The sequence below is a fragment of the Ambystoma mexicanum genome, chromosome 4q (assembly GCF_040938575.1).
Source record: "Ambystoma mexicanum isolate Mex_15411 chromosome 4q, UKY_AmexF1_1, whole genome shotgun sequence".
Lineage (NCBI taxonomy): Eukaryota > Metazoa > Chordata > Amphibia > Caudata > Ambystomatidae > Ambystoma > Ambystoma mexicanum.
The window spans coordinates 99,690,815-99,712,200 of record NC_090928.1 but is presented as its reverse complement, the minus strand read 5'-3'; the positions used below and the strand labels follow the sequence as shown (position 1 = coordinate 99,712,200).

The following is a 21,386-nucleotide window of genomic DNA, read 5'->3' as shown; positions in this document are numbered from 1 at the left end:
TAAGTTACAAATTTGGGTTCGTGCCCAGTTCACATGACAAATATAACAATATTAGTTTACACTTTTGACATGTTGTCCTATCCTTGGAGATTCAATTGTGATGTTGGTTCTCCAGCTCAAGTTAAGCCAAGTTTCAAGAATGAATTCAATAGTTTATTGCAAAGGCACATGGTTTTAGTTTGTCTGCCATTCAGTCCTGATGTTTGTTTATGGCTGAAACTATTGATGCAGACAACACTTGAATGAGGTTCACTGTGGCTCCAAGGTTCCTTAAGGATATAATACTGGCAAACTTTGTTGTATTCAGCTGTGTAGATCTTTCCTTGTTTCTTGAGCTTTAGGATAACTCCTGTTCCAAGAGATGCATAAAGAATTTCTTCCAAAACACACAACTGTGGTTGTTTTGCTTTGTGTGTCGTTGTTTGAAAGAGGATGAGTCTGTAGGCACAGATAACACTTTGAATGGGAGTTCATTTTGACTACAAGGTCTCTTTACACAGGACAAACATTTCTGCTTTTGATAGTCCTAATGTTGAAATAGGCTCAAAGGTCATTCTGCTCAGTGGCAGCTGAGAACATAGTTAATCATTTCGGAACAGAGAGCAGGAGTTGAGATCAAAATGGCGGATAGCTCTTAAAATGGCAGCGAAGTTGATCAGAAATTGGAGCATTTTGAACGCGGTTTTCCGTACAGTGCGAATGGGCTTAGGCCAATATTCATAACAAGGCAGTACTATACAAATACAGTTTAACAAACCCTCCTTTTGGCCTAAGCCAAGAGCATTACTCAAACATTCGCTTTGTTCAAAACCCCACGCCTCCATGTCTGTACATCCCGAATCACATTCTTCAGAGATATCGATCGCCATGAGTTCCTCTATAGTAATATCCTTCATTACTAAAACACTAGCAGTTTCCTTGGGCGTATGTACCTTTGGTCCTAGTGTACCTATCGTTTGTGCACAACATCCTCCTAACATCGAACATATGGCAGGAAGACATTGTACACAACAAAAACAAAACAGTAGAACACCAAGAACTACCATTAGGACTGCAAAGAGTTTCCAACCCCACGTTCGTTACAAGTCCCAGAACCAAGCACTAAGATTCCAGTTTTCCTCAGGGACATGTACTTCAGTACTCAAGGTATGTAGATTTTGAATTGCCTTGAATATGGTAGGGGAGAAGTCGAGTACAAAAACACAGCATGCAGATCCCACCATTTTGCATACCCCACCACGCTCAGCTAGAATGATGTCTTAACACCATTCTCTTTTGAAGATCTACTAACCTAATTGCCTTTTGCTCTAGCGTCATGTTGTACAAAATATCGGTGGTCCTATTGATGATTTTCCAGTACCCTTTCTAGTCTTCTAATGTCCTCAGAATTCATTATCTGTCCCCAAAATGTCACAAAGGATTTTGCTACATCAACCATGACTTGTGAAGGAGCATCACCATTCTCATCCCGCCTTGGACGAGCCCTAGAGACTTCAGTAGTGGTAGCCACATATACCCCTGGTAACAAGATACCCAAATAACAAGTACCCTGCCAATCTCTAGGTAACCAAGAATAAGCTTCATTTCCACAAACAAAGTAAACAGGGTCTCCTACAAGGTCTGTCCTCACTGGTTAGATCCGCAATGTTAGTACAGCCCTCAAATGTACCCATTGGCTGAGAACCTTCCCTTTGTATACAGAAGGAAACAGAGTGGGGCCATGATTAATAGTATAGAAAGGAGGCATTGCATCCCAGTTGCCTACAGGAGCCAGCTTGAAAGAAATCAGTGATTGAAAAGGTCTATGGAGTCTATCAGAAGGCCTAATAGAAGCAACATTGAGTTTGCTTCTATTTGCAAAGAGAGTACATCCCAAAGGTGTTAGGACTGGCTTTTCAAATTCATTCAGATTAGTCCCATCGAAGTTCCCAGAAATACTGTCATTCCAACGACCAAAGAATAATGCCCTGACTGAGGCGTAGCATGCAGTAGTTAGAGGAAGAGGATGAATATACCAGCCCAGCCCCTTTTCCCCATGTTGTGGCAAGTGTGAACACACCCACCAATTTGTTCTGTTCAGAATCTCATGGGTCGCATTCATGATCATTAGGAGAGTATTATATCCCTGTCTATGTTGGGAGTCTCGAGGAGGAAGAGTGTGCAGATGCATGAAAGGTGGAGATGCAGTGGAGACACAGTGGAGATAATTTCAGTAGGTAACAAAGTCTCAAGCGGATGCACTCTTTCCACGTACCAGAACCCAAGCGCAAATATAATTACTAAACAAACCAGTACTGTAATTAAAAAACAGTGGTTCCTCAAGGACCATGATCTCTGATGAGCAGATTCTTTGTCAGCCCCACGACCAATAGCTTGCTCCACACAAGTGGATTTAGGAAGGGACATTGTTTCTCAGAGTCCGTTTAGATGACTCTCCGTTAGGCTCTTTTAGTTCATCCGTTGGTGCTCCTGACCACGTGGCCTATCTTGCTTGAAGGTAACTTTTCCAATCCCTGTCTCTTATATATTTTTCAGCGAAAGATTGACAAGGGACTGGCTCAACAATGACTCCTTGTGGGCACAGCCGATGCTGTGCTGTAAGTCCGGTGTCTCGGACGCAGATCATACCTCAAGACTCCAGGTACGGCGTGATCTGCGAACAGAGTGTTGTCGCTTCCTGAAGTAAGTGATGAAGCAGAAGCAAGATTGCTCAACGATGAAAGATCCGAAGAAGAACTTGGAGGCAAAACAGCAGTCTCCCTAAGCCCCACAGGCTCAGGAAGGATTTCCAGGACACCTTTGGTGTCGGTTAGAACAGACTTGTGATGAGGAACAGAGTGAACAATCTCCTTCTCTTCCCCTTTGTCATGGGGCAGAGGAAAAGGTATCTTCTTGATGTGTGTTGCGTGAATCCAGTGTTGTTTCCCTTCCAGTCGTACAGCAGTCTGTGTGGCAAGGTCCTCTCCAGCGAGGTGCGAGACAGGAGGGTCTTGCAAACGATTTGACGAGTACCCAGTTGCCAGATCAGAGTCGATGACCTGGACCTTGTATTTTACTGGGAGGGGTACTTGCACCTGTTGATAAATCAAATACAAGTTTTGAGTTAACTGGTCACAGTACTCAGAATGAAGTACATTTTCGACATCTTTCAGTAATTTGGGCTCTGGTATCCTAAAAAAGGGCATAGAGGGAGGCCAACACTAACCCTTGGTGTCGGAGGTCCTCTGCCACTATTGTGCTGTAGGCATACTATGCAACTTTGGACAAGTTGCTCAGCAGTCTTTGGAATTTTTACATTAACCCAGACAGGTTCTAACATTTTGCAAATCTTTTTTGGTACATATGTGAGTTGGACCATGAGTCATTGTCATCATAGAGGTGACGTAAGCATCGGGCTGCATCCATCTTTGTTTTGCATTATCTACCCAACAACCTTCAACGTCTAAACTTGCTGAACCCTCAGCCCACTGTTTAAGTTCGTCTGGAGTGGCATCAGCCTAAATGTCTTTTATGCAACTAATTCCTACATCTATTACACAAGTGTTGGTGACCTCTTTTGTTATATACATTTTTAAATGCAAATCAGTGGCAGGCTGTTTGGCTATTCTGTCAGTGAAAGCATTTCCTTTCCCCACATCATCTGTTACTTTCTGGTGTGCTGCGCACTTCATTATTGCTAACTGGGTAGGAAGTGCAAGTGCTGTAAGTAGCCAAACTATCAGGTTACCATGTTGTATCTTAGTTCCATACGAGGTCAAGAAACCTCTCTCTGCCCATAACCGACCAAAGTTGTGAACCACCCCAAAGGCATACTGACTGTCTGTAAATATATTCACACTAAACCCTTCACAAAGTTCACAAGTTCGAGTCAATGCAATAATCTCTGCCGCCTGCACAGAGTTATGTGGAATTTTTTTGGTTTCCACAATAGTGCTTAATGTAGTGATTGCATAAGCAGCAGTGGATGTACCGTCTGGAAGTTTGAAGCAGGAGCCATCGCAAAACAGCTCCCCTTGTGGATCTTTTAAGGGTTTATCATTTAAATCAATTCTGCCTTTAGTCTCTTGTTCTGTGGTATAGAGGCAGTCATGTGACATCTCGTCACTGCAAGCAATTTCTTGCGGAAGAGGCAATAGTTCTGCCGGATTTAATGAGCAACATCTCTTAATTTGAATATGCGGTGCAAATAGAATCAACTCGTATCTTGTTAATCGTGCTGATGTGAGATGTTGCCTTTGCGTTCTGTTTAATAGAACGTCTACAGAGTGAGGTACCATCACAGTTAAGGAGTGACCCAGAACCATACCCTCACTTTGTTTTACAGATGCAGTGGCAGCAGCAACAGCTCTCCAACAACTCGGCAAAGCGCATACAACAGGGTTAATCGTGGAGGAAAAATAACCGCACAGTCTATTCTTCCCTCCATGCTCCTGCTTTAAGACAGCCAAAGCGCATCCATCACATTCATGCACATACAAAATAAAGGCCATGTCGTAATTTGGTGTGCCCAAAACTGGTGCTGAACACAACGCGGCCTTGAGCAGATCAAAAGCTTTCTGGCAATCCATGTTCCACGGTAAAGGCAAAGAAATGCCCTTCTTTGTCAATGCCAACATTGGTTTTTATCATTAATGATAAGTTAGGGATCCACTGTCTACAGTATGAAGCCATGCATATCAAGGCTCTGACCTCTTTCTGTGTACTTGGGACAGACATGCTAGAGATGCTTTGTATCCGTTCAGGTGTCAGTCTTCTCCCCTCCTTTGACAGGAGGTAGCCTAAATAGGGGACCTCCTGTCGACAATATTGAAACTTTTTCAATTAAGCTTTATGCCCATGTTCTGCTAGATGAATAAGCAGCAACACTGTGCCCTCCTTGCAAGCAACTTCTGAATCTGCAGCTAAAAGAAGATCGTCAACATACTGCAACAACGTACAAGTGGAAGGCACCTCAAGTGAATCAAGCTGTTCCTTCAAAGCTCTACTATAAATGCTTGGACTCTCAGTGTACCCTTGTGGCACACAAGTAAATGTAAACCAGCGTCCCCCTAGGGTGAATGCAAACAATCATCACCTGTCAACATGTACAGGAATACTAAAGAAAGCATTCTTTAGATCCACAACACTGAAATGAGTAGCTGAAGCTGGAATCATTGTCAATATAGTAGTCACATCAGGCACAATCGGAAATTGTGGAGCAACAATCTTATTGTTGGCACGTAAATCAATAATAAAACGGAAAGGAATTGCATTATCCCCATTCTTATACACCAGTAGAATCGGACTATTACACAAACTTCCTGCAATTTCCTCAATCACTCCTCGATGTACAAAACCAGAAACTATACTCTTCAAAGCTTGTTCACCGTCAACTGAAATCTTATACTGTGGAATAGGTGGCAATTTAACACCTGGCTTCAACATAATTTTAAAAGGCTCAATTTGCAAAATACCAACGTCATTATCATCTACCGCCCATAAACATGCCGGAATCTTATCCAATTCAGCCGGTAAAGGCCTAGTTAAGAATTGTGAAACAGAAGTTCGTTGAGGTGAAATCGTTAAATGCACCCCATCCGGAGAACAGTAAATGATAGCATTCTATTCTTTAAACAGATTCAACCCCAACAAAATTTCACCACAATTCGTCAAAAGAAATGGACATGAATCAGTAAATGGCCCCAGTGAAATTGTTACCGGCTGAGAGACTGGAGTAACCACTGGCGTACCAGAGAACCCTACAGAAATGTTGTTCTGCCCTGACAGTGGAATATCTGGAACCCATGAATGATCAACGGAACACTTCTGTGCTCCTGCATCTATCAAAAATAGATGCATCCTATTTCCCACCATCATCTCAACATAAGGCCCTTTCTGATCGACGGGAATAGGCACTGGTTCCAGACTCGGCTTTGGGCTGTCCTAACGGTACAGTACATCATCAAATGCAAGATTCTCAGACAGTCAAACGATTATCAAAAAGGTTCCCATTATTAACACTATGCTGCTGACTATCCTGTGAGAATGACTGTTGATTCTGAGCGAACTAACTTCTACCAGGACCCTCTACCCCAGGACGGCCTCTGGATCGTCTACCCATGGTACCATATGTGTTATTCGATCTCTGCTGAAGGATCTGGCATTGTGCTCGCCAATGACCTTCTTGTCTGCAATAGGCAGATTGTTTCATATGTACAGGACCCATTTGCGCACTACTCTGCGGTGAAAACTGACCTCTAAACTGTGTATTCCCACCTCTAGTTCCTCTTACTATTTGCTGCAACAATACTTTTGTTTTTAAGTCTCCCTTCTTCTTTTTTATCCTCTCTTTTTCAGTATTGACTCTATTTTCATAATACTGAGCCATGTGCAATATTTTGGACTGCGATTTATCTTGCCAGGCGCTTTCAGAAGTCATAATTTGTGATTGGATTTCAGGCAACAATCCACACACAAATTTGTCTACAAACAGCCTTTTTCCTGACTCAGTACTTAAGTTCTGACTGCTAAAATCTGAAAACACATGTTCGAATAGATTAAAAAATTCGGCAGTGCCCTCAGATATCCCCTGGATGCAAGCTCTAAGCTTGTCCCAAACTATTCTTCTCTCTGGAACCAAAGTTTTCAATTTAGTTACTATTCTGTCTGGCAGTGTCAACATCACCTGTGGCGGTTTCTCACCAGCCTTCCTTTCTCCATCTGTCTGTACCAAGTTAACCCATGTGTCACCCAGCCCTCCCAGATCATCTACAGTCCTAATCTGTTTCCATAAATCAGCAGGTAGGATCACAGGGAACATCAAATCTATATCCCCCAGCGTGAAAACTGATGAATGCAAGACAGATTCAATTTCTTTATAAAATCCTGTTGGATTCTTCCTAATATCTGGAATTGTTTGTCTAATGGTATTCACTTCCTGTCTAGAAAATGGGACATGCACAAACTGTGAGACATAGGGCCTCATTACGACCCAGGCGCTAATGGGTTAACGACGCCGTAAAAGGCTGCGGCGCCGTTAACCTATTAGCGGCTAATTACGAGGTCCCTTTGCGGGACCCGACCTTAACGGCTGGTTTTACCAGACGTTAAAGTAGGGACCCGCAAAGGGACCTTGGTGCTAAGTACGGTGCCGCAATTTGCGGCACCGTACTTAGCGCCTTCTCTATTCCCATTGAGCCCTATGGGGCAAAAATGGGAATGGGGAAGGGCCATGGAGGAAGGGGGAATAACCGCCCCGCCAACCTTGTAATGGGGTGGTAATTCCCCCTTTCTCCATGGCGGAGTCGGTAAATTACCGGCATGGACCATGGTGCTATTAGCACCATGGTCCTCCGCCTGGGTCTTATGAGGCCCATAGTGTGCTTCAATAGTAGTGGCTGGTGTGCCTGCTGCGGCATCAGCCGGAATTTCTACTTTGGGAACAAATGTCGGAGGAACCTCCCTCATTGGCAATTATAAAGTAGGCAATTATGAACGCTTATTAAGCAACAAAGCTAAATCTAGTGACAAAGTAGTCAAAGCAGTATCAGACAAAAATGCTCTCTTATAAATGACCATCAAATTTGCGGGACAACAAACCTTTCTCTTCATAAACTCATCTTGTAGATACTCTACATCACCTGTAACACTTTCCTTTGCATTGCCGGAGCATATTGAATAAACGTGTCATGCACTTCAATTGAAATTGAAACATCCGAAATCCATCTAAGCGCGTCTCTTGTGCAAATACGCATCTCTTCACTCACTGGTGTACATGAAGGAAGACATTGTTTCTGCACATATGAGGCTTCCAATCTATTACCATCTAATTCATCATTCTGTAACCGATCTAGCTCCCTTTTAAACTCAAAAACCTTCTCAACATGCTCATGTATTTTCTTTGCAGTGTCCCTTGAATGGGCAAGGGCATTCAAATCCCTCAACCCCTGTGGGACATTCATGTCCGTCAAAAAACTCCAAATATCAGCTACGTGCGTTCCTATCCCCTCTATCAAAATAGCCTGTTGGGGAATACTTTCTTTGACAGAAATCGCAACTAAAACAGATGATTCTTCACCCTCTTCTATATATTTTAGCCCATGCATACAATTCTCTTTTCCTAGCTTTAGATAATGTACTATGAGTCACTATTCTTAAATCAGCACTCGCCCCTTCAATCGCTACAAGTGGAGCAGAACCACTTGCAAAAAAAAGTTCAGACAAATCTTGTTCAATAGGCAATGGAGACACTACCGCTGGCGGTAAAGAGGGAATTAAGGGAACAGCAACTGTCGGTAAGGGCGAGGATGCAGAAGGGGAAACAAAAACAGGAAGAGGAGCAACAGCTGGAGTAGGAGCAACAATGGGAGGAAAAGGAACAACAACGGGAGTAGGTGCAACAGCGGGAAGATGTAAAACAACAGGGAGAGTCACATAAGGAGGTGGTGCAGTGGCAACAGTCCCACGCTCATTCAAAAGCTAATCGATTAGTTCGTCTGAGGTATGAAAATCCTGAGACGGATATATTTTCTGTACTCCAAAGTGAAAAGCCCTATCCATACTTCTAACAGATTCTGACTGTTTATGTTGATCATACAATAATGCTTTTTCAGACATATGTCGACGTGCATGTTTCTCTTTACTCTTAAGTTGCTGCATAGCTTCCTTTCTCCAATCCTTAACTACATCAAATGCTACAGGCCTAGGCTTTTTCTTCAACAATATAGACTCTAAGTACTCTATACGGGCAATTTCAAAACTACCATGGACTGGCCACTGAAATTCGGAAGCAGGTCTAGTTTGTCTGTGCCAAATATCGTTGAATACAATACTATTTAGGCAGTACTTACAGTACATAGTACATGCCGGCGAACCAACAGGTGGTGCCGGTCGGCCTTGTTCCAAAGATTGTCAGTCTCTGCGGAATAAACCCCTGAAACACTGGCGTCGTTTGTACTTGCAAGTGCAAAACGGCAACCAATATCAGGATTCTTAGGAATCGAGGCACGACTCACCTGATTTCAAAATACTAAGGAGGGCCGATCGGATTACAAAGGATCGACGTGGATGGCGATTTCAGCAAAAATACCTGCCTCGATATGGGGACCCTTGTCAGGATGTTCCCTCGAACCACTTGCTCACTGTTCAGGGATCAGATCGTGTAGTACTGTCGAGGTGTCGCGTCTCATACAAAAAGGGGCCCCTTTCTCACGCTCCGATCCCAGTCCGGTAGCCGCGTCCTTGATCAGCGAGGTGACATGAATCTTGAGGGTGCCTATTTGGGCACCATCTGATAGATCAGCAAGGAATATCAAGGCTTAGTACCACCAAAATTGAATCCGCCAGTCACAAAGTCAAAGTTATGAATATAACTTTATTCTGTACAGTTACAAATATCAAAGCAGATAGCTATCTGGCTCCCAAGCGCTTTGCAGTGTGTACCAGCAGACACAGTGAGGGGTGAGAGTACTGGTCATCAGAAAGCATGCAGTATTTATACACAGTCCTGGCCATTGCCCAGCCCGTCTCCATACTAATAAGTTACACATTTGGGTTCGTACCCAGTTCCCGGGAGGATAGCTCAGCGGCAGCGTGCGCGTCTTGGAAGCAAGACGACACGAAGCAGCAACAGGTTCGATCCCCGGGTCTGCGCTTAGAAACCTCCGGGTGTTTAAGCGCGTTATAAATACGTAACTAAGACAAACAAACACAATTACGCAACTAAGAAAAACAAACAATTCCTGTAACAGCGCCTCGATGCCTGCGGGCTGTGTGAGCGCTTTATAAATGTAAATAAATAAACATGACAAATATAACCATATTAGTTTACACTTTTGACATGTTGTCCTATCTTTGGAGATTCAATGGTGATGTTGGTTCTCCAGCTCAAGTTAAGCCAAGTTTCAACAAACAAATTCAATATTTTTTTAAAAAATTTTTTTTTTAAAAAAAGTTTTTATTAATTTTATTCAAACCAAACATGCAGTGCATATATCAACAGTTCAATTGTTCACCTCTTAATTTGTCACTGCTCCCCCCATCTCACCCCCCTTTATGAGCCTATTTGTCCACACCTTCTGTATCTGCCGCACGTGGCGGAGTCTTGCTTCCCGTGGATTCTGTCAGGTCTGTTATTGTTCCAAACAATTCCGCTATTAGTAATTTCCATGCCAGCAGGGTTCCTGCCTCCTCCTCACCCCCTGCATTGCTTGCCTCTTGCCATGCCATCGTTTCTGCCTCCACCCATCTCTGCAAATCTCTCCACCATACCTCCACCCGTGGCCTGTGACATGTCTTCCATCCCATGGCAATTCTTCGTTTAGCAAGCACATACGCTAGATCTTTCAGTTTACCAACATGCTTAAGTTTCTGTGATCTGGGGAACCCCCCTCAGCAGGCAGGCCCAGGCTTTGTCTATTATGATCATGCCCCCCTTTTCCGCTAGTTTCTGTGCCACTTCGCCCCAGAAGCGCTCAATTACTGGACATGACCAAAACATGTGTATCATGTCAGCCTTTTCTTCGTTACACTTGGGACATACTTGTGGTCCAGCCTTTTCGAACCTGGATATCCGCAAAGGTGTCATGTATGCTCTGTGCGTTATATACAATTGAATCTGCTTTAATCTCGCATTCCTTGACACCTTCTTGTGGTACCCCAGAGCATGTTCCCACATCCCATCCTCTATCGGGGCTCCCGCTTCCTCTTCCCAGTCTAGTCTCAATTGTGTTAAATCCTTCCCGACCTTAGACTTCACCATCTCGTACAGTCTGGAAATCCCGTGCCCTCCCTCCGATATATCATATATTTCCTCTATAATAGCATCTGGATCATCTTCCAATACTGTTTCGGGCCAAGTTTTCTTGATTTTCTGCACCATCCTGTGATATGTAATATACTGGCCCATATGTAGCCCCGTTTCCTCCACCAGCACTTCAAAATCTATAATAGAGCCCTCTTGCCAGATGTCCCCTAACGTTACCAGCCCCACAGATTCCCAATGGTCCCTGATTATCCTCCTCAGCTGTTTATCTTCTCCTGCCAATGCAACTAGCGGTACCGGCGGGGAGCATGGGGATGGGTTTTCCATCATCCGGCATGCTCGGCGCCACATCTTCCACCCAAGCTTCATCATCCTAGGGCGCTCTCTCATTTCTGTCATGGGCAGCTAGGTCATCTGTCTTAAGTGGAACGGGGCGCAATCCCGTCCTAATAACCTAAATTCGGGGGTCGCTTCATCCAAGAGCCATTTGGCCACATATTGCAGCTGGCTCGCCACATAATAAACCTCAAAGTTAGGCAGTTTTATTCCCCCTTTTTCATAAAAGTTCTGCAGCTTCCACAGCGCCACTCTATTCCGGGTACCATGCCATAGCAAATCCCTACACATACTGTTCAGTTTAGTAAAAAACTTCTTAGGTATCATATATGGAATATTCCCAAAATAATGCAGGAGCCTAGGTAGGACCACCATCTTTAGCATTGCACCCCGTCCCATCATTGCTAGGGGCAACTTCACCCAAAATTTCATGCACTTCTCAATTTTCACAATAGCTATCTCGGTGATGTGCCTATGTTTCTGTTCTACCGTGTGATACACGTCTATCCCAAGGTATCGGAAAGAGCTAACCGCCCATGGAACCTGTAACACCGGTAACCGTCTCACTGGGGTTCCCTTATAGCTGCCTAATGGAAAAATACTGGATTTTTGAGGATTCACCGCTATCCCGGATAGCCCCGCATACCTCTCCATAACCTCCAGGATGTACTGGAGATTTTCCTCCGGGTACCTCAAGTACAGCAAGAAGTCATCTGCATATAAGGAGATCAAGTGTTGTTCCCCTCCCACCTTGATTCGTATCATATCATATTGCTGTCTGAGGTATATTGCTAGGGGCTCTAGGGCTAGTATGTAAAGCATTGGGGACCATGGGCATCCCTGTCTGGTGCCTCTACGGAGTTGCCATCTCTCAGATATTACTGATCCCGTTCTGACTCTGGCTAGCAGCTCGCTATATAGCATCTTCGCCCACCTTGCATATCCAGGCCCCATTCCGTACCCCGCCAGGGTCGCCAGCAGCCACGGCCACCTGACCGAATCAAAAGCCTTTACCGCGTCCAAGGACACGATCGCCATTTCGCCTTCATTCTCATTTCCCCATTCAACCATCCGTTGGAGTCGCCTATGATAATGAGTAATATTTCTGTTCGGGACATATACCGTCTGATCGGGGTGTATTAGTTTGCTGATAACTCTTCGCAATCTGTTAGCCAAGACATCCGTCAGTATCTTGCTGTCTTGGTTCAACATCGCAATGGTCTGTAAGAGCCACAGCTGTGCCCTGGCTTGTTGGGTTTGGGAAGCGGTATTATGATTGCTTCTCTAAGCGACTCTGGCAAACGTCCCACCTCAAACGCTTCATTTAACATTTCTAACATTGGGGGGAGCACTTCCTCCCTATATGCTTTATAAAATTCACTTGGGAACCCGTCCGCCCCCGGGGTCTTACTAGTGGGCAGCTGCCTCACCACTTCTTCTAGCTCTTCCAAGTTGATTGGTGTATCTAGCTCTTCTCTTTCTTCCTCACTTATCATAGGCAGTCCTATATCTTCCAATGTTTCCGTTATATCCCCATGATTACTTCCCTCCTTATCTCCGTATAGCGTCTTATAATAATCCGCAAACTCCTTGTTAACTCCCTCTTGGGTGTCCACTATCTTGCCGTCTTCTCTTATTATCATTCTAATCGTGGGTCTGGGAGTCTCTCTCTTGTATAACCATGCCAAGAGCCGTCCTGTTTTATCCCCTCCCGCATGCTGCCTCTCTATATATGTTTTGTAGTTAAGGTTGCAGAGCCTTTCCCAGTGTTCCGCACATTTCTGCTGTAGCTTAAGTACCAGCTCCATGTCTTCACTTCCATCCTTCAATGCCTTTTCTATTTCTTTTTCTGTTCTCTGAAGGTCAGTCAAAACCCCCCCTTGCAGGCCTTTTGATTTTGCTATGGCAACCCCTCGCATCACCACCTTGAAGGATTCCCATAATGTACATGCCGAGTCAACGCTACCCGTGTTTGTCTCGAAGTAGTTAATAATCTCCTCCCTTATATCCTCTCGAAAAACGGGGTCCTTAAGCGCCTCTGCACGGAGGCGCCATGTCGGAATCCGTGCTCTCGGGGGGGGGCAATATTGCCACCCGAGAACCAGGTGTGAGTGATCCGAGAGGACCCTTGCTTTATATCCTACCCGAGTAGTCTCTGTTATTATATCCGGCGTGGCAAAGATATAGTCCAGCCTTGTGTGTAGCTGCTGCGGGGCAGAGAAATGCGAATAATGCCTCTCTAGGGGGTATTTCGTTCTCCATACATCTGCCAGACCAAAATCGTCTAGCAGTGTCTGCAATGCTTTAGCTGCTGGGGCGGGTCTATCCATCTTGCCATCAGATCTATCTACCGTGGGGGTTAGTACACAGTTAAAGTCCCCAATACAGATCACCGCACTGCCCATGCACATGCTAAGGTTGGTGAAAAGAGTTCTGAAATATGTTGCCGTGCTCTGGTTAGGGGCATATATATTTACAATGCTGATCTCCCTATTCTCTACTAGCCCTCTCAATATGACCATTCCCCCATCCGTCTCAATCACTTCCTGTAATAGTTGAAACGGGACGTGCGGCGCTACCCAAATGAGTACTCCTCTAGCATAAGCAGAGTATGTCGAGCCCATCACAATCCCTTTCCATTTCTTAACAACCATCTCCATCTTTTCCCGTGTCAGATGTGTCTCTTGCAGCAATGCAATATCTATCTTTTGTCTTCGCAGGTACAACATGACCTTATTCCTTTTCAGATAACTGTTGAGTCCCCTGACATTCCACGTGACTATTTTAAGATCCCCCATGGCCCATTAGCGTTCCCCTTCCCTCCGTAAAACAGATCCCTCCCCCCACGCAGTGCAGATTCAACCGTCCAACTCTTCTATGTAGGCTCATATTCAAACTTAAACTCCCCAAAACTATATACACACCAAACTTTCCCCCCTCCCTCCCACCCACCTCCCAACCACCTCCCAACCCTTACCCAACAAGACCCTACCCAACTGTTGCCCAGCTCCATCCCTGGATCTCAGGCACCCCCACATCTAGCCCTGTCCCGCACAAACCTACACGCAGGGCTCAGCAGGGTGAAGTCGCCCTAGTGGCTACTTGACTACTAGTTCTCAGGGGCAGGTTGTTCCCATCCCTTTGCTCCTATTTCCCATTTTGTTATGCGTCATGCTATTACTAAGGAGTTTACACATGCATTTTACCCACTATATTCCAGTCCAGCCCGGGTACAAAGTCCGAAGGCCCCATAATATCTATCCAATCTTCATTCCCCCCCCCCATGACAGGGCCACCCTCCCACCTACCCCTCTATGTCCATAACTCCGGCTCCTCAATTGTCACGCTCCTGATGATCTCGGTCTGCCTCTTGTTCCGGGCAGCCCTGCAGGTCCAGCCATGCCCCCGCTTCCTCCGGGGTGTCAGAGAAAAACGCTCTACTCTTATGCAGCACCTTAAGCTTTGCCGGGTACAGAAGCATATACTTAATGCCAGCCGCGCGCAGCCTCCTTTTGACGGCCACGTAGCTATATCTCTGTCTCTGCACCAACATCGTATAATCCGGGTATGCAGTGATATTGGAGGATGCTCTCTCTATTGTGCCACCCTTACGAAAGTATTCCAGGATCTTCTCCCTATCTTTATAATTCAGGATCCTCACAATTATCGGTCTTGGCGGAGCTCCAGGTCTCGGTTTTCTCACCAGGGCACGATGCGCTCGCTCCACAGTGAACCCCTGTGAAAGCTGGTCTGCTCCTATCTCCTGGAGGATCATGTTTTCCACATAGATCTTGGGGTCCTGGCCTTCCTCTCCTTCCGGCAGGCCGACCACTCGTATGTTGTTCCTCCTCGCCCTTCCTTCCGCCTCTTCGTCTCGATTTTCTAGGTTGGCAACCTGCTGTTTTAACCCGTGGACCTCTTTTGCGTTATTTGCGCTGACATCAGTATTGATCTTCACTGTGCTTTCCAGGCCGCTCGTCCTCTCAGCCAGCGCCCTGACGTCTTGTCGTAGCAGGGTGAGTTCAGTTTCTACTGCATCAATTTTGTTTTCTAAGGCTGTCCGCAGGTCCGCCATTGCTGCGCCCCAGTTGGTGCTCAGTTCTGTTATAGCCACCAGGATCTGATGCTTGTCACCTTCTAAGGCTCCTTCTGCGGGGGTTGCTACCATGTTCTGTGCCGCTGTTGTAGGGGTCCTTTGCGCTTTGGCAAAGACCTCCATCGTGGGTTGGTTAGTCTTAGCTCTCAGTCCCTTCACTGACATTGCGCTATTCTTCCAACTGTGGTGTTGTTGTGACACTCCCATGGCCTCTAAGCGTGGGCGTTCCAACTTCTGCAGATTACAGCGTGCTATGGCGCGTGCAAATGTATTTCAAGTGGATTTTGCCCTCTCACGTTTATTCACTGCATACAGTATTCGTGCGCCATCCGGTTACGTCTCGGGGTTGCTCAATTCGTTTCTCCGGCATAGCCCCGGAGGTTCAAGCACACAGGAAGTCCAGCGCCTCCCATTCACTTCAAAGGGAGCCTGTCCTGGGCGCTTGTGTTCGGCCTGATCCTTTCTTGCGCATTGCGTTGTGATGGTCTACCAGTCTCTCAGGCCTGTCTTGTTCCTCCCTTCCACTGGCACCATGTTGGATTTCTCCCCCTACTCCTTACTTCGTGGGCTACTTGATTACATGTAGATGGTGGGAACGTTCTTATTGCGACGTGTCTCACGCTCACTTTCATCCACCAGCAGCTCGTCTCATGGTTCCCACTTTGCCATGTCATGGGATTTGAGGCACTTTACTCTGGATTGGCCACGCACCTCCTTCACTCCCAGGGGCAGTTATGTATAGTTGTGATGTGTCTCAGTCAATGCTGGACTATCCTGCCTCGCAGCCCCAGGATGCGGCTCTGCAGGGGGTCCACCCGTATGCCAAATGTCCATGTGTGTTTGTACCAGCCTTTCAGTGCCTCTTGCAGTGCGTGACCCCAATAGGTCCACCAGGGATTTCGCCGCGGTGCTTGCAGCCCTTAACATCAGTCTCGGGAGCTCTTCTCCTGCTCCCCGGGTTCACATCCGAAGAATGTATCAGCGGCCTGCCTCTGCCTAGCAGAGTCGGCTGTCGCCATCAATGGGCGCCGCTCCTCCGATCAGCTTTTCGTGCCCTGTGCACAGATATTTATTAGGCACACGTCTTAAGTGTCCAAGTGTTCTCGGTGCCGCCGAGTGAAAACACACACTGCTAGCAGCCGCTAGCAACGATCAATGCCTGCTATTTGTATCGCTCCTGCAATCCGCGCAACAGTATCCATTGCCGGAGTCAGTTAAGCAGTTGTGAGGACGCACCCCACAGGATCCCTTTGTTTGCAGCGTTCGCCGCCATTTTGATGTTCACTGCGCGGCCGGTCTTTGTGATACAATGTATCTCCTTGGCTGTTCCTCGGCTGCGAGCGTGCAGTCAACCTTTTCATGTTCAGTAGAGATCATGTGTCATTGGAGCGCAGCCAAGTGAAGTTGAACTTTAATGCAAGCTACAATACTTTTGACACAGCGGTCCGGCACTGCGTTGGTGCTCAATCGAAGGTCTCTGTAAGGTATCCAGCTAAGAAGTGATAAAAGTAGATACATTTGGTCTGAGCCTGGCGGAGGAGGACCAAATGAAAGAGATTGAATACATGTGAATTGAAGTGGTCCTGCGAAGGGTCAAGCAAAATCCTGCACACATTGAAACATCTTTGATTTTGATGAAATAGAGAAAGTTTGGAAAAGTACATGAATTTGGTCTGAGCCCAGCAGTGGGAGACCAATTGAAGGTTTTCTGTTAAAGTGGGTCTGATCTCGGCAGAGGGGGATCCGGGATGAAAAGTAAATCACTCGAGAAGTTGTTAAAGTGAAAATCCTGAGGAGAAAGCAACTTTAATGTTTTGTCTTGTTGCATCAGGCCCTCTGAATAAGAGACTTTGAATGGCAAAGAGACTTTGGCAAAGAAGACCCTGATGTTGAAGTCTTGAACTGCATCCTCGTACTAGAGAAGCCAGAGAGTGTGCTAAGCTCGAGTGTGCCACCTTGTCCCCGTGCTGAAAACGTGGGGAAGGGAAGCCAACGGCTTGAATATCCTGGCATATCATTACTTCAACACTTTTCATTTACATAACATTGTTTCCCACACTATTTGTATTTAGAAGTAAGGATTGGCAATATGTTTATTAGTATAAGCCTTTTTATTTTGACAGACTCGACTAGGACTGCGTTATTATTATTTGATGGTCGTAGCTTGCCCCCATCGTTAGATTTAAGATTAGATAGGCGTTTTTCAAACCCAATTGTAGTTCAATAAACACACTTGAACTGTGATCACTTGTGTCTGTGTTACTGTTTGATACCATGCCTTCCTTACAACAGGAAGATACTTGGGGTAGTGGGTGGGCGGGCAGATACAGTGGGAGCGGCGTGACTGGAGATACCCTATAAATGTAGATACTTGGGGGGACCCTGGCATATGTTATTATCTGTCAAACATGGTAATCCTATGTCACTCTATGTCTCAGATTTTGGAGCAGGAAGTTGTCATAACTTTTACCCCCTTTGACTACCATAGGGAGATTTGTCTAATTGGAAATCAAGCTATTGTAATTTTTCTTTGAATCCATGAAACTATGCAAATTGGTTCTTTAAATGTACACTATTATATGTCACGTGCAATAAGTACAAATAGGGAAATATGTTTTCAATTTGACTAGTGACGTATATATGAAGACTTGATGTGTATGCATTTTATTTTTATTTTTCAGTTGGAGAGGAAAAGATTAGTTCCATTGGACGTGGTATATGTGTATTGCTGGGGATTTCTGTGGAGGATACACAGAAAGACGTGGATTACATGTAAGTAGCTACATACATGCTGGGCTCTTTTGCTAACCGTCCTGCTCTTTCTTTCAGTCGTTTCTGGGTGTTCCCGTTTCTTTTTTTTTATTGTGGCATACAAAAACATTATCACAAGACACAAAGAAAAATTTACCCTAGGTTGCATGGGGTGTCAAAATATATATTTTGGATGCCTGCGATGCATGTCTTTAAGATCTGTAACCACACGTTGGCTGCTTAGGGGTGTGTGCTATGATAATTGAATCCCAAACATACCATTAAATGTACTTTTAAAATGTTTTGAAAAAGTTGGTTCTATGCTGTTGAAAAACTATTCTACTCTCTAGCATGCTCAATGAAGAAGTTGTAGGTATTGATTTCTATCATATGCTACATCTGGTGATCAGATCAGTGGTTTTCTAATTGCGTTTGAAAGTATGGTATGTGTGTGGTGTATATATATTACATGGACGCGGTAGCATCCATGTAGTCATGGTTAAGTTGGTGTTTCCATAGGAAGAGCACTTTTTGGGTGGCTTATAACTTCGCTCCCTCTGGACGAATCCTCACCAAACTTTGTAAAAACAGTATATGACCTACTCAGGCTTTTTTAAAAAAGTTTGGAGAGGTTTGGTCCAGGGGGGGGCAAAGTTACAGGGGGGGTCCCAAAACTTTTGTTTTTTCCTATATACATAATTGGAAAAAACTTTGTGCACGGATACAGCCCGAACCGCTGGACGGATTTACACCAAATCTGCGGCAGGAGTGGCGGCTTGGTCCCGAAAGCGTGCTTTTGCAAATTTGGTGTAAACCCGTCCAGTAGTTTTTTGAAAAATGACCAAAATGTAAGGCAAAAAAATTAGTGATATCTGTGTTTGCTTCGCGGACGGACTTCGCTGTTCGCTCCGCGGACAGCACCCCAATTGGCCCACGGGCTTGCGTCACGTCCGCGGACATGCAACGTGTTCGCTGATTGGACGGCATGGGGCGTGGAGCGCGTCAGATTTTCTGTGGCGCCCGCCATCTTGTATTCGCCGTCGACTGCGTACAGCGCAGTGAAACTTGGATTAAAAATTGCATTTAGTGGAGTGTGTTGGTGTGTAAGAGTGTTTGGGGAGGGTGGGGGAGTATGAGATAGGTTCAATGTTTTGTTTTTTATGTGCTATACGCTTTTGTTGTGTTCGATATGTCTGCGGAGAACACGGCTGTTCTGACATTTTGTAAATAAACTAAATGGTGGGGTGTTCAGAGGACGGAGTATGTGTCCTTTTTGTTCGCAAGGAAGGTAAAATTGAGCTAAAAACACTTGCGGTGTATTTAAATGTTCGTAAATACACAAACTGGGGGTGTCCTGAGGACGCTGTCCATATTGTAATCTGTCAAGTTGAATGTGTTCTAAGAACACTCGCGGTGTCCCGAAATGGTTGCAATTACACAAAATGGGAGTGTTCTGAGAACGTTGTTTGTATTGTTCGTTGTCAGGTTGAAAGTGTTCTACGAACCCTCCTTTTGTCTGCTGATAGTACACTTTCCTATGGGCCTCACCCGACTTTTTGTCCACTAAAGAAATGATAAATCAGGCTGGTGTGCGCCGACGTTATGTGATAATCCTATGACTGGCGCGATTGATCTGGCTGACTTGCTTTTGCGACACTAAATCATATCTCCCGCTCCTTAACCTGACATTATGTAAGCATTCATATTCCCCGCCTCTCTCCGTGATGTTACAGGGTGCGTCATCAAACGCGCCCAGTCGTCTCCAGTCCTACGCGACTTTACGCAGAACCCGGAAGACAACGCACATTATGTCACAACACAGCGCGCCACAATTTGGAATATGAAACTGTGATTTAAAAGCAAACAGCAAGATTGTAAATTTTGTAAAGTACATTTATTTGACATCAAATGTTTAGAGAATATTCAGCGATTTGCATTTGTCTTTGTTGTCGATCCGCAAAAGTTCATGTTGAGCCACACGATGTTCCTTTGCAGTACAGAGGGTGTTAGATCAGCTTAGAACACAGTGCGCCACAATTCGGAATATGAAACTGTGGTTTAAAAGTAAACAGCAGGATTGTACATTTGGTAAAGTACATTTATTTCACATGAAATGTTTAGTGAATATTCAGCGATTTGCAATTGTCTCTGCTGTCGATCAGCAAAAGTCTATTTTGAGCCACGCGCTGTTCCTTTGCGGTAGATAGGCTGTTGGTTTATGATAAAAGCAGTAAATGGTCGCACTGATAATCGGAAGGTTGGTCCAACAACGAGGCATTAGACCACCATAATGGTTGGTATGTTGCTTCTAGCCGCTAGTACTGCATAATATTGGTCCTTGGCGATTGTCCCATAAAATGGTGAGGGTCGTGAAGTTGCTTACATGGAGCTGCACCTGGCAGTTGAAAAATCCATCCGCTGGAGTCTGAAAATCGTGACATTGGCAAAATGGGGCAACATACCTGTTTTAAAAAACATAAATTAGTCTCACCAGCCGATCTTTATTAAAAATATTCATTTTATTTATTAGGGTGTGAAACTATTTGCCAGCGAAGATAGTGCAACGGAGTATGTTAATAATAAAATAATAATATTTTTGCATTTATATAGCGCTAAGAACCGTCAGGTATCTCAGCGCTGCTTATTATTACCCACAGTATGTGGTGCTCATTTATCGACCACGGAAGGATGAAAGGCTGAGTTTGGCCATACCAGGATTCGAACCTGCGTTAGCAAGCTGTGCATGGATGTCAAAGCGAGCGCTCTACTCGCTGTGCCACTTGACCGGCTATAGTGAAGTGGCACAGCGAGTAGAGCGCTTGACCGGCTACAGACTGGTTAAATTATTTCTATTAACCCACCCTGTGTCGTCTGCCTTTTTCAGAGCCCTCTAAACGACAGGGGATCAATTCGGCAGTGATAGTGCGCGGTAGAAAACAATATGTCACATTGAACGAACAAGTACAACTTGACCGGGCTTTAATGCCACGCTATTGTTATTATATTCCGGTATAAAATAATCTAAAGGGATACTTACATTATAATTGCATTTTCCATTGTCGAAGTGTAGTGCAGTCCCAAAATACGACTCCGCGTGTGCCAACGATCTTTCTCAAAGTGATATAATATACAAAAGTGGTTTCGTTTCAGAAATTTCATCTTTATCGTGTCTTACGTTTTTGCTACACTTCTTCAAAAGAAGTCTTTCAGCACAATCTCTGTCCGTCAATGTAAAAAAAAAATAGAACCTTATACTGGGAGTCGTGGGCCGCAGGAAAAAAATGGAAGCAGCTGACCTTCACTGTGAACGAGCATAAATGCTTACTTTGCAACATTCTGTGTAAAGCCATCTGTGAGAACTTGCTGTTTACACTACATCTTTGTATATTGTTTGCGTGCTAATAAAAAAAGTTTGTTTAAGGGACGTTATGGTTCCAAGTAAAGCTGAAAAACCCCTGAAAT

At 44.9% G+C, this 21,386-nt stretch overlaps 1 protein-coding gene across 2 annotated transcripts in view; it reads left to right on the top strand.

Annotated features, from left to right (window-relative positions):
* DTD1 (D-aminoacyl-tRNA deacylase 1) overlaps window positions 1-21,386 on the top strand; it is a 1,185,117-nt gene that overhangs the window by 67,650 nt on the left and 1,096,081 nt on the right. For both annotated transcript variants that reach the window (XM_069607531.1, XM_069607532.1), the window contains exon 2: window positions 17,855-17,945. In XM_069607531.1, coding sequence (XP_069463632.1) covers window positions 17,855-17,945 — 91 coding nt within the window. The remainder of the gene's footprint in view (window positions 1-17,854; window positions 17,946-21,386) is intronic.